The sequence below is a fragment of the Electrona antarctica genome, assembly GCF_951216825.1.
Source record: "Electrona antarctica genome assembly, contig: scaffold_72, whole genome shotgun sequence".
Lineage (NCBI taxonomy): Eukaryota > Metazoa > Chordata > Actinopteri > Myctophiformes > Myctophidae > Electrona > Electrona antarctica.
The window spans coordinates 160,553-174,367 of record NW_027638235.1 but is presented as its reverse complement, the minus strand read 5'-3'; the positions used below and the strand labels follow the sequence as shown (position 1 = coordinate 174,367).

General features: G+C 47.6%; 1 protein-coding gene across 1 annotated transcript; it reads right to left on the bottom strand.

The window, feature by feature from the left end:
- Window positions 1-3,393: 3,393 nt before the first annotated feature.
- On the bottom strand, window positions 3,394-4,055 carry LOC306918258 (thrombomodulin-like; the record flags this gene model as incomplete). Its single annotated transcript, XM_079531131.1, has 1 exon — window positions 3,394-4,055. The coding sequence occupies exon 1, from the start codon at window positions 3,997-3,999 to the stop codon at window positions 3,394-3,396; it is 606 nt and encodes a 201-aa protein (XP_079387257.1). The 5' UTR covers window positions 4,000-4,055.
- Between the last annotated feature and the right edge of the window lie 9,760 nt (window positions 4,056-13,815).

Sequence of the window (13,815 nt, the reverse complement as noted above, 5' to 3'; positions counted from 1 at the left end):
GTGAGTGTGGAACTATAGTGGCCCTCTGGAGTGAGCGTGGAACTATAGTGGCCCTCTGGAGTGAGTGTGGAACTATAGTGGCCCCGTGGAACTATAGTGGCCCTCTGGAGTGAGTGTGGACCTATGGTGGCCCTCTGGAGTGAGTGTGGACCTATAGCGGCCCTCTGGAGTGAGTGTGGACCTATGGTGGCCCTCTGGAGTGAGTGTGGACCTATAGTGGCCCTCTGGAGTGAGTGTGGACCTATGGTGGCCCTCTGGAGTGAGTGTGGACCTATGGTGGCCCTCTGGAGTGAGTGTGGACCTATAGTGGCCCTCTGGAGTGAGTGTGGACCTATGGTGGCCCTCTGGAGTGAGTGTGGAAATATAGGGTCCCTCTGGAGTGAGTGTGGAAATATAGGGTCCCTCTGGAGTGAGTGTGGAAATATAGGGTCCCTCTGGAGTGAGTGTGGAAATATAGGGTCCCTCTGGAGTGAGTGTGGAAATATAGGGTCCCTCTGGAGTGAGTGTGGAACTATAGTGGCACTCTGGAGTGAGCGTGGAACTATAGTGGCCCTCTGGAGTGAGCGTGGAACTATAGTGGCCCTCTGGAGTGAGTGTGGAACTATAGTGGCCCTCTGGAGTGAGCGTGGAACTATAGTGGCCCTCTGGAGTGAGTGTGGAACTATAGTGGCCCCGTGGAACTATAGTGGCCCTCTGGAGTGAGTGTGGACCTATGGTGGCCCTCTGGAGTGAGTGTGGACCTATAGCGGCCCTCTGGAGTGAGTGTGGACCTATGGTGGCCCTCTGGAGTGAGTGTGGACCTATAGTGGCCCTCTGGAGTGAGTGTGGACCTATGGTGGCCCTCTGGAGTGAGTGTGGACCTATGGTGGCCCTCTGGAGTGAGTGTGGACCTATAGTGGCCCTCTGGAGTGAGTGTGGACCTATGGTGGCCCTCTGGAGTGAGTGTGGACCTATAGCGGCCCTCTGGAGTGAGTGTGGACCTATGGTGGCCCTCTGGAGTGAGTGTGGACCTATAGTGGCCCTCTGGAGTGAGCGTGGACCTATGGTGGCCCTCTGGAGTGAGTGTGGACCTATGGTGGCCCTCTGGAGTGAGTGTGGACCTATAGTGGCCCTCTGGAGTGAGTGTGGACCTATGGTGGCCCTCTGGAGTGAGTGTGGACCTATGGTGGCCCTCTGGAGTGAGTGTGGACCTATGGTGGCCCTCTGGAGTGAGTGTGGACCTATGGTGGCCCTCTGGAGTGAGTGTGGACCTATGGTGGCCCTCTGGAGTGAGTGTGGACCTATAGTGGCCCTCTGGAGTGAGTGTGGACCTATGGTGGCCCTCTGGAGTGAGTGTGGACCTATGGTGGCCCTCTGGAGTGAGTGTGGACCTATGGTGGCCCTCTGGAGTGAGTGTGGAAATATAGGGTCCCTCTGGAGTGAGTGTGGACCTATAGTGGCCCTCTGGAGTGAGTGTGGACCTATGGTGGCCCTCTGGAGTGAGTGTGGACCTATAGCGGCCCTCTGGAGTGAGTGTGGACCTATGGTGGCCCTCTGGAGTAAGTGTGGACCTATAGCGGCCCTCTGGAGTGAGTGTGAAACTATAGCGGCCCTCTGGAATGAGTGTGGACCTATAGCGGCCCTCTGGAGTGAGTGTGGAACTATAGCGGCCCTCTGGAGTGAGTGTGGACCTATAGTGGCCCTCTGGAGTGAGTGTGGACCTATAGCGGCCCTCTGGAGTGAGTGTGGACCTATAGCGGCCCTCTGGAGTGAGTGTGGACCTATAGTGGCCCTCTGGAGTGAGTGTGGACCTATAGTGGCCCCTCTCCATCGTCAAAGTTGCCCACCCCTGAGGTAGAGTACGTTGTCAACAGAGCAGAGGCAGACAGCTCTACAGTAGCTTCACTATAGTTGTACTAATCATCAGTCCTGTACTGGATGTCCATGTGGAAAAAAAAGGTTTTATTTAATTTGATACAAAATTAGAAAAAAGTGTCTCCTTGGACTGGAGTGAGAACAACAATAGAGAGATGAACAATAATGGACTGGAGTGAGAACAACAATAGAGAGATGAACAATAATGGACTGGAGTGAGAACAACAATAGAGAGATGAACAATAATGCAACATTAAACAATATGTGTGTCATACAGACAGTAGTAGTAGTGTTAGCAAACACGTTTTACACAGTTTGGGGTTGTCCTAATCTTTAAGATTAGAATCTTTAAGATTAGGATAATGCCTAATCTTTAAGATTAGGATAATGCCTAATCTTTAAGATTAGAATCTTTAAGATTAGAATATCCTAATCTTTAAGATTAGGATATCCTAATCTTAAAGATTAGAATCTTTAAGATTAGAATATCCTAATCTTTAAGATTAGGATATCCTAATCTTTAAGATTAGAATCTTTAAGATTAGGATAATGCCTAATCTTTAAAATTAGGATAACCATTTAGACCTGAGAAAATATTCTAAAAAAAACAAAAGTCTTAATCCTCTTAACTACAACAACAGTTTTCTGAAACACCTCATGTTTCTGTATCAGTGGTGCTCAATATTTCATGTCAAGGACCCTCAGAATTATATGTATTTGGTCGCCGACCCCCATCTGAAAATATGTAGTTCCAGGGACCCCCCCCCCCCCCCTCCCCAGAAGCAAAGATTTGAGTTACAAACTTTCACAATGAATGAATATATATTCAATGATTTGAGGCACATTTTCACGATTTTTCAAAAACAGCAGACCCACAAGCTCATAGCACGTACGGCACTCGGTGCCGCGCTATGAGCTTGTAGATCTACTATTTTTCAATAGCTAAAGCATAACCTATAATGCTTAAAACACCAAAAGGGGTTCCCGTCCAGAATGGGTTAAAGATTAGATAAGATTTAAGATGCTTAAAGGTTTTAAACCACGACCCCTCTCGCCTAAGGGGCGAGAGGGGTCAGATCAACATGGAATTAATTATGTACTGGCCATATAAGGAGCATGTCTTGAGTGTACAGGGTTTGATGAGGTCAGATGAACATATGTCAGGACAGGTCAGCTCCCTGTATTATGATATGAGCTCCACTCAAATTGTAATATTTGTAGTGTTTACTTTTTTCTACACGGTGAAAGAGATGCAAATGCCACTCCTCTCCTTTCCATGCCATGCCGGAAGGAAGGCAGCGTTCAGTCTCCTGAACTTGAACGTAGTATTTTGCGTTGAACAAATTTGTTTAGAAATCCATGTCGTTACACCTGCATCTCCACTATAGCTAAAGAGTGCTGGGTTGCGCCCCAAAAATAGCTGATCTACAAGCTCTCAACGCGTCGCAGCGCGACGCGTTGAGAGCTTGTAGATCTGCTATTTTCGCAAATTTTTTTTGTCCAAAAGTGCCCTCTTAACGGCCTCTCTAACACGATGTGTTAGCAGCTGATATTTTGCACACTGACGACAACGCGCCTCTGATCGAGGCTTTGATCGAGGCTCGGTGACGCTGATCTCTGCCGGCGACCTTTAACGAGCCAATACACGAGCATCGATAAGACCGCCGTCAGCGCCACAGCGATGACCACCCACAGCCACACCAAACCGCCACCGCTGGCCTCCGAGGAGGAGGACACCGTGCGCGGGCTGATGCTCGCCGCCACGGACACGACGAGGTCGCTCTGCTGAACCTTGACGCATTTAACTCCGTCTTCGAGGACGTAACCGTCCTCGCAGTAACACGTAAAACTCCCGAAACTGTTGACGCAGGACTGATCGCACTCGTTGCCGTCGACGCATTCGTCGATGTCGAGGCAGAAGTCGTCGCTCTCCACGAAGCCGTCGGGACAGTGGCGGTCTCCCGTGAAGCGGTCGACGGTGATGGGACATCTCTCCGCGTGGCAGAGCAGGCTGAGGCTGCAGCGGTGAGGGTCCTGGCTGAGGGGGGCGTAGCCGTCGTAACAGGAGCACGCGTAGCCTCCTCGCACGTCCGTGCACGTGTGTTCACAAGGACCGTCTGAGCAGCGCTGGTTGAGGCTCTGCATCGTCACACTGCTGCGCTCATCTGACACATGTGGTGCATCTCTCCGGCTCCTAGGGGCCCTCAACCCCGATGGGCTCCTAGGGGCCCTCAACCCCGATGGGCTCCTAGGGGCCCTCAACCCCGATGGGTTGTTGTGGGCAAAATGCCAGGGCAATTTGCCCACAACAACCCGGGCATCCTGGCATTTTACACACAAGAACCCGTCGGTCTTGTCCGAACAGGGCCTCTCCGTCCACGTGTGATCGTTTGTTGAAACAGAGACACAAGACGCCGCCGCAGAGCAAAGACCTGCAGCGTTTTCTTTCCACTTGCTCGAGGAGGGAGTATAGGCGGCACCGCTGCCCCCCGCCGCCGCCGCCGGGCCGCCGGTCCACTCGTACCCCCGCAGCGGGTGGGACAGGTCGCTGCAGCGTCCCTGGGGTAACCGCAGCCCGATCCAGAAGTGTCCCCCGGCAGTGGAACCACCGTCCTCCTCCAGCAGTCTGTCCAAGACACTCCTCTCTGACTCCTCGGACTCAAAAGACGCCAAGCGGCCCTGATGAGAATCTCTGCACATTTCTCCAGCTCGGTCAAAATCCACCTCACTCATTTGAACAGCGACGGTGTTGCAATGATGATCCTCTCTGACGCCGACCGTTGACGCTCCCGACTCCGGCAGAAGAACGAGAGCAATTACTGCCGTTATTATCAGGCAAAAGAATGACATTCTATTGGACTGCTGTGTGCCGAATGTTGGTGAGGTTTTAAAATGCTCAGGAACTCAGTAATCCAGGGATCTGTCGACGCCCTGCAGCCTGTCGAGGTACCGCGGTGGTGAGGAAGGAAACAGAGTCACTCAATAGCAGTACAGGATGTCTCAAAAGTTACAAATGAAGGTGAATATGATATGCCGCCCCTATGAATCTATCAAATGAAGGTGAATATGATATGCCGCCCCTATGAATCTTATTTAATGTCATTTAATTCAGGACAAAAGATTAATGTCATGCAGACTCTTGTGAACCCATTTAGACCTGAGGACGATTCTACAAATAACTTCTAAATCATGACAGTTTTCTGAAAAACCCTCATGTTTGTAGAAGTCGTTCTCAAACATTTTCATGTCAAGGACCCCCGAGAATATATAATTGGCTGCCGACCCCCATCTGAAAACATGTAGTTCCAGGAACCCCCCAGAAGCAATGATTTTAGTTAAAAATTTCACTCTGAAATAATATTATATTCAAAGATTCGCGGCACATTTTCACGATTTTTCAATAAATAGCAGACCTATACAAGCTCATAGCGCGGCACTCGGTGCCGCGCTATGAGCTTGTAGATCTGCTATTTTTCAATAGCTAAAGTAAACTAAAGTAAACATAATGCTTCAAACACCAAAAGGGGTTCCCGTCCTGAATGGGGTTCACAGAAACACAGCCTAATGACTGGCTGGAGTTTAGATAAACAGCATTCCTTGTCCGTCCTGACTCTGACTCACCAAGCAGCGATGTGAGGTATGCAGCGTGTGGACTGGCCTGTTCAGGCACGTGAAGAGTGTTAGAGGGCAGGGGCTGAAATCCCCCCAGAGGAGCACTTTTGAGACAAAAAACAGCTAAAATAGCTGATCTACAAGCTCGCAGTGCGACGCGTTGACAGCTTGTACATCAGCTATTATCTTTAGCGGGAGATACGGTGTGTGTAACGACATGGATTTATAAACAAATGCTGCATTCCAAATTCAGGAGACTAAGGGGGGAAAAAAGAATGGAAAGGAGAGGAGGGCCTTTGCATTTCTTTCACCATGTAGTAAATGCTGCATTCGTTGGTCTGGAGAGTTGTTTTACAGACGGGTAAAAGGGCAGTTGTTTTACAGACGGGTAGTTGTTTTACAGACGGGTAAAAGGGCAGTTGTTTTACAGACGGGTAGTTGTTTTACAGACGGGTAAAAGGGCAGTCGTTTTACAGACGGGTAAAAGGGCAGTTGTTTTACAGACGGGTAGTTGTTTTACAGACGGGTAAAAGGGCAGTCGTTTTACAGACGGGTAAAAGGGCAGTTGTTTTACAGACGGGTAAAAGGGCAGTTGTTTTACAGATGGGTAAAAGGGCAGTCGTTTTACAGACGGGTAGTTGTTTTACAGACGGGTAAAAGGGCAGTTGTTTTACAGACGGGTAAAAGGGCAGTTGTTTTACAGACGGGGTAAAAGGGCAGTTGTTTTACAGACGGGTAAAAGGGCAGTTGTTTTACAGACGGGTAAAAGGGCAGTTGTTTTACAGACGGGTAAAAGGGCAGTTGTTTTACAGACGGGTAAAAGGGCAGTCGTTTTACAGACGGGTAAAAGGGCAGTCGTTTTACAGACGGGGAAAAGGGCAGTTGTTTTACAGACGGGTAAAAGGGCAGTTGTTTTACAGACGGGTAAAAGGGCAGTTGTTTTACAGACGAGTAAGAGGGCAGTTGTTTTACAGACGGGTAAAAGGGCAGTTGTTTTACAGACGGGTAAAAGGGCAGTTGTTTTACAGACGGGTAAAAGGGCAGTTGTTTTACAGACGGGTAAAAGGGCAGTTGTTTTACAGACGGGTAAAAGGGCAGTTGTTTTACAGACGAGTAAGAGGGCAGTTGTTTTACAGACGGGTAGAAGGGCAGTTGTTTTACAGACGGGTAAAAGGGCAGTTGTTTTACAGACGAGTAAAAGGGCAGTCGTTTTACAGACGGGTAAAAGGGCAGTTGTTTTACAGACGTGTAAAAGGGTAGTTGTTTTACAGACGGGTAAAAGGGCAGTTGTTTTACAGACGGGTAAAAGGGTAGTTGTTTTACAGACGGGTAAAAGGGCAGTTGTTTTACAGACGGGTAAAAGGGCAGTTGTTTTACAGACGGGTAAAAGGGCAGTTGTTTTACAGACGGGTAAAAGGGGCAGTTGTTTTACAGACGGGTAAAAGGGGCAGTTTTACAGACGGGTAAAAGGGGCAGTTGTTTTACAGACGGGTAAAAGGGCAGTTGTTTTACAGACGGGTAAAAGGGCAGTTGTTTTACAGACGGGTAAAAGGGCAGTTGTTTTACAGACGGGTAAAAGGGCTGTTGTTTTACAGACGGGGTAAAGGGCAGTTGTTTTACAGACGGGTAAAAGGGCAGTTGTTTTACAGACGGGTAAAAGGGCAGTCGTTTTACAGACGGGTAAAAGGGCAGTTGTTTTACAGACGGGGTAAAAGGGCAGTTGTTTTACAGACGGGTAAAAGGGCAGTTGTTTTACAGACGGGTAAAAGGGCAGTTGTTTTACAGACGGGTAAAAGGGCAGTTGTTTTACAGACGGGTAAAAGGGCAGTCGTTTTACAGACGGGTAAAAGGGCAGTCGTTTTACAGACGGGGAAAAGGGCAGTTGTTTTACAGACGGGTAAAAGGGCAGTTGTTTTACAGACGGGTAAAAGGGCAGTTGTTTTACAGACGGGTAAAAGGGCAGTTGTTTTACAGACGAGTAAGAGGGCAGTTGTTTTACAGACGGGTAGAAGGGCAGTTGTTTTACAGACGGGTAAAAGGGCAGTTGTTTTACAGACGGGTAAAAGGGCAGTTGTTTTACAGACGGGTAAAAGGGCAGTTGTTTTACAGACGGGTAAAAGGGCAGTTGTTTTACAGACGGGTAAAAGGGCAGTTGTTTTACAGACGAGTAAGAGGGCAGTTGTTTTACAGACGGGTAGAAGGGCAGTTGTTTTACAGACGGGTAAAAGGGCAGTTGTTTTACAGACGAGTAAAAGGGCAGTCGTTTTACAGACGGGTAAAAGGGCAGTTGTTTTACAGACGTGTAAAAGGGTAGTTGTTTTACAGACGGGTAAAAGGGCAGTTGTTTTACAGACGGGTAAAAGGGTAGTTGTTTTACAGACGGGTAAAAGGGCAGTTGTTTTACAGACGGGTAAAAGGGCAGTTGTTTTACAGACGGGTAAAAGGGCAGTTGTTTTACAGACGGGTAAAAGGGGCAGTTGTTTTACAGACGGGTAAAAGGGGCAGTTTTACAGACGGGTAAAAGGGGCAGTTGTTTTACAGACGGGTAAAAGGGCAGTTGTTTTACAGACGGGTAAAAGGGCAGTTGTTTTACAGACGGGTAAAAGGGCAGTTGTTTTACAGACGGGTAAAAGGGCAGTTGTTTTACAGACGGGTAAAAGGGCTGTTGTTTTACAGACGGGGTAAAGGGCAGTTGTTTTACAGACGGGTAAAAGGGCAGTTGTTTTACAGACGGGTAAAAGGGCAGTTGTTTTACAGACGGGTAAAAGGGCAGTTGTTTTACAGACGGGTAAAAGGGCAGTTGTTTTACAGACGGGGTAAAAGGGCAGTTGTTTTACAGACTGGTAGAAGGGCAGTTGTTTTACAGACGGGTAAAAGGGCAGTCGTTTTACAGACGGGTAAAAGGGCAGTCGTTTTACAGACGGGTAAAAGGGCAGTTGTTTTACAGACGGGTAAAAGGGCAGTTGTTTTACAGATGGGTAAAAGGGCAGTTGTTTTACAGACGGGTAAAAGGGCAGGGGCTGAAGCCCCCTTTGATGTCTATGTGTGCAGTGTGTGCACGTTCCTGGTGGTATGTTGCAACATGCAGTGTGTGTGCACGTTTCGGCCTGCTGGACTTTAGGGATCGTCGTAAAAGTGCAACATGGGCATTCTCATTGTGGATTTTCTTATTTTTTTTTTGTGTATAATCGATCATTGTATATAAGTTAGTAAGTCAGGTGTAGAATCAACTTAAGTGATCAATGTTCTCCACCCACTGTCTCCAACCCCAGCACAGTGATCAATGTTCTCCACCCACTGTCTCCAACCCCAGTGATCAATGTTCTCCACCCACTGTCTCCAACCCCAGTGATCAATGTTCTCCACCCACTGTCTCCAACCCCAGTGATCAATGTTCTCCACCCACTGTCTCCAACCCCAGTGATCAATGTTCTCCACCCACTGTCTCCAACCCCAGTGATCAATGTTCTCCACCCACTGTCTCCAACCCCAGTGATCAATGTTCTCCACCCACTGTCTCCAACCCCAGTGATCAATGTTCTCCACCCACTGTCTCCAACCCCAGTGATCAATGTTCTCCACCCACTGTCTCCAACCCCAGTGATCAATGTTCTCCACCCACTGTCTCCAACCCCAGTGATCAATGTTCTCCACCCACTGTCTCCAACCCCAGTGATCAATGTTCTCCACCCACTGTCTCCAACCCCAGTGATCAATGTTCTCCACCCACTGTCTCCAACCCCAGCAGAAATAGCACAATGCATAATAAACACATTTTGTCATTATTGTTGTGGCTGGGATTTTTTTTTTAAATTGCTGTAAAGTAAACTGTATATGACTGAGTCAGTCAGTAAACTGTATATAACTGAGTCAGTCAGTAAACTGTATATGACTGAGTCAGTCAGTAAACTGTATATGACTGAGTCAGTCAGTAAACTGTATATGACTGAGTCAGTCAGTAAACTGTATATGACTGAGTCAGTCAGTAAACTGTATATGACTGAGTCAGTCAGTAAACTGTATATGACTGAGTCAGTCAGTCCATCCGTCCGTCCATCCGTCACGCCTCGTGACTGCTCCATATATGGTCGTCAGTCCATGGCAGATGACGTACATAGACAGAAGTGACTGCATGAACTGTCGACCGCTACAAACTGTCAAATCTCAGCTTCTCTTTGAAAGAACGATTGAAATATTGAATTATTAGGTTTAGGTATTTGCTACGTACCTACTTTTTGCACGTAAAAAAGTAGTATTATGAAGTATATCGTAATAAAGATGTGGATTAAAGGACCCAATGCCTTCGATGGTGACGTATATCTCGATCAGTGTCGGGTGGATTAAAGGAAATGCCTCTATGTATATGTAAGTTGATTAGCGGTATACTGTGGTTACTTTTGATGCGTATGCACCGTCCCAGCATATGATGTCGGGGTATAACTGGCGTCATATGCTAGCTCTCAATGATGACTAGCTCTCAATGATGACGTAATAAAGATGTGGATTAAAGGTCCCAATGCCAGGGTGTAATTGGTTTTCGATGGTGACTTAATGCCGATATGTTTTAGTGTCGGGAGGATTAGAGGTAATGCTCCTTTGTATACATGTATGTAGTCTGGCACCACTGCCGTATCAGGCACAAGTAGTCATTACGTCATTTGCTGGGACGGTGCACACGCATCGTCCTGGGACGGTGCATACGCATCGTCCTGGGACGGTGCATACGCATCGTCCTGGGACGGTGCACACGCATCGTCCTGGGACGGTGCATACGCATCGTCCTGGGACGGTGCACACGCATCGTCCTGGGACGGTGCATACGCATCGTCCTGGGACGGTGCATACGCATCGTCCTGGGACGGTGCATACGCATCGTCCTGGGACGGTGCATACGCATCGTCCTGGGACGGTGCATACGCATCGTCCTGGGACGGTGCATACGCATCGTCCTGGGACGGTGCATACGCATCGTCGGGCGAAACTAGTACTTGCGTGCTCTGCTTGCGCAAGTAATGACTGGTGCAATAGAATCTATCAATATAATATGCTATGGCCAAAATAGGCCTGTATAGTAATGTTATACTTTCTATAAAATTAAATAAAATGCTGACATAGCAGATCTACAAGCTCACAACATGGTTTCCATATTTCCACTATTTTCAACAGATTAAATCATCTGGATGAATACAAATGTGTATAAATATGGTAATTATGAGAAAAAATATTTTTACCTGAAATAATTAACATGAAATTATGACAGGTCTATCAACTGTATAATGAACATGTCATGACGCATGAGGGATATTTTCCATGCACATTCTCAGAAAAAATGATTAATATGTTATGTAGACTTAATGGTGTTAAAATGCATGTGAATAACAAACATCAACCTATACTGTATAGGTTCAGGCCACCATATGACACATTGCACAGAAATATGCTCAGTTTTAATGTGTGTAATTATGTGTATACGAGAGAGAGGGAGAGGGAGAGAGGGGGAGAGAGGGAGGGAGAGAGGGAGACTGAGAGGGAGAGGGAGAGAGGGAGGGAGAGGGAGGGAGAGAGGGAGACTGAGAGGGAGAGGGAGGGAGAGGGAGGGAGAGAGGGAGACTGAGAGGGAGAGGGAGAGAGGGAGGGAGAGGGAGGGAGAGAGGGAGACTGAGAGGGAGAGGGAGAGAGGGAGGGAGAGGGAGGGAGAGAGGGAGACTGAGAGGGAGAGGGAGAGAGGGAGAGGGAGAGGGAGGGAGAGAGGGGGAGGGAGAGAGGGAGAGGGAGGGAGAGGGAGACAGGGAGAGGGAGAGGGAGGGGGAGGGAGAGAGGGAGACATGAGAAATCTCACATTTAATTTCTCAAAGTTGAGTTTGTGCAGTCAATTTTGTCCACATCGGACAAATCCTATTTATTAATTCATAAATTAATTCGAATTATACAAATATATACATATCATATGCACATGATTTTATAGAACAATATTACAGGATATAAAGTAACATAATGCCCTATACACAATAGAGCCCTATTTTATTGAAATAAAGTAGTTTAGGCTGAGCGAACAGCACTATTGTGTATGTTTTTCACCGGCCTGACCTAAGGTCTCCTGTCTGGCCGTTTCCTACTCCACAGACCTAAACACACCTAATAGACCTAAGGTCTCCTGTCTGGCCGTTTCCTACTCCACAGACCTAAACACACCAATAGACCTAAGGTCTCCTGTCTGGCCGTTTCCTACTCCACAGACCTAAACACACCTAATAGACCTAAGGTCTCCTGTCTGGCCGTTTCCTACTCCACAGACCTAAACACACCAATAGACCTAAGGTCTCCTGTCTGGCCGTTTCCTACTCCACAGACCTAAACACACCAATAGACCTAAGGTCTCCTGTCTGGCCGTTTCCTACTCCACAGACCTAAACACACCAATAGACCTAAGGTCTCCTGTCTGGCCGTTTCCTACTCCACAGACCTAAACACACCTAATAGACCTAAGGTCTCCTGTCTGGCCGTTTCCTACTCCACAGACCTAAACACACCTAATAGACCTAAGGTCTCCTGTCTGGCCGTTTCCTACTCCACAGACCTAAACACACCAATAGACCTAAGGTCTCCTGTCTGGCCGTTTCCTACTCCACACACCTAAACACACCTAATAGACCTAAGGTCTCCTGTCTGGCCGTTTCCTACTCCACAGACCTAAACACACCTAATAGACCTAAGGTCTCCTGTCTGGCCGTTTCCTACTCCACAGACCTAAACACACCAATAGACCTAAGGTCTCCTGTCTGGCCGTTTCCTACTCCACAGACCTAAACACACCAATAGACCTAAGGTCTCCTGTCTGGCCGTTTCCTATCCACACACCTAAACACACCAATAGACCTAAGGTCTCCTGTCTGGCCGTTTCCTACTCCACAGACCTAAACACACCAATAGACCTAAGGTCTCCTGTCTGGCCGTTTCCTACTCCACAGACCTAAACACACCAATAGACCTAAGGTCTCCTGTCTGGCCGTTTCCTACTCCACAGACCTAAACACACCTAATAGACCTAAGGTCTCCTGTCTGGCCGTTTCCTACTCCACAGACCTAAACACACCCAATAGACCTAAGGTCTCCTGTCTGGCCGTTTCCTACTCCACAGACCTAAACACACCAATAGACCTAAGGTCTCCTGTCTGGCCGTTTCCTACTCCACAGACCTAAACACACCCAATAGACCTAAGGTCTCCTGTCTGGCCGTTTCCTACTCCACAAACCTAAACACACCAATAGACCTAAGGTCTCCTGTCTGGCCGTTTCCTACTCCACAGACCTAAACACACCTAATAGACCTAAGGTCTCCTGTCTGGCCGTTTCCTACTCCACAGACCTAAACACACCCAATAGACCTAAGGTCTCCTGTCTGGCCGTTTCCTACTCCACAGACCTAAACACACTAATAGACCTAAGGTCTCCTGTCTGGCCGTTTCCTACTCCACAGACCTAAACACACTAATAGACCTAAGGTCTCCTGTCTGGCCGTTTCCTACTCCACAGACCTAAACACACCAATAGACCTAAGGTCTCCTGTCTGGCCGTTTCCTACTCCACAGACCTAAACACACCCAATAGACCTAAGGTCTCCTGTCTGGCCGTTTCCTACTCCACAGACCTAAACACACCAATAGACCTAAGGTCTCCTGTCTGGCCGTTTCCTACTCCACAGACCTAAACACACCTAATAGACCTAAGGTCTCCTGTCTGGCCGTTTCCTACTCCACAGACCTAAACACACTAATAGACCTAAGGTCTCCTGTCTGGCCGTTTCCTACTCCACAGACCTAAACACACCTAATAGTTGGTGCTGATAAAATAATGTCGACCACCTGCAGGAAAACCTTTGATACACATTTTATTTGAGGGGAAAAGACGAAGCAAAACATTATTAATTTACAGCAAGACAATATCATTAATAATAATAATAATAATACGGACACGTAGATCACAGCAACACAGCACACTATACATTAATTACTGTCAATATTTACATTATTGTTTTTATTTCGAGGACCCTCAGTTTGATATGTATTATAGGCCACAGTCTGACCCCAATTAGCTGCTTTATTTTTATTTTTTATTTTTGTAATCTCTGGGACCCACACTGTAGAATTATCAGTGCTTATGTAACTCTGGGAGTGTATACAAATGCAATCGCAGACTTACAGACCTGCAAAGGGTCCATTTGGTTCCATTTTTATTCACTCTCAATCCCCTTTTCCACCGGTTGGTTCCCAGTGGGAACCGGTTCAGTTATTTTCCACCGGTTGGTTCCCAATAGGAACCGGTTCAGTTCTTTTCCACCCGTTGGTTCCC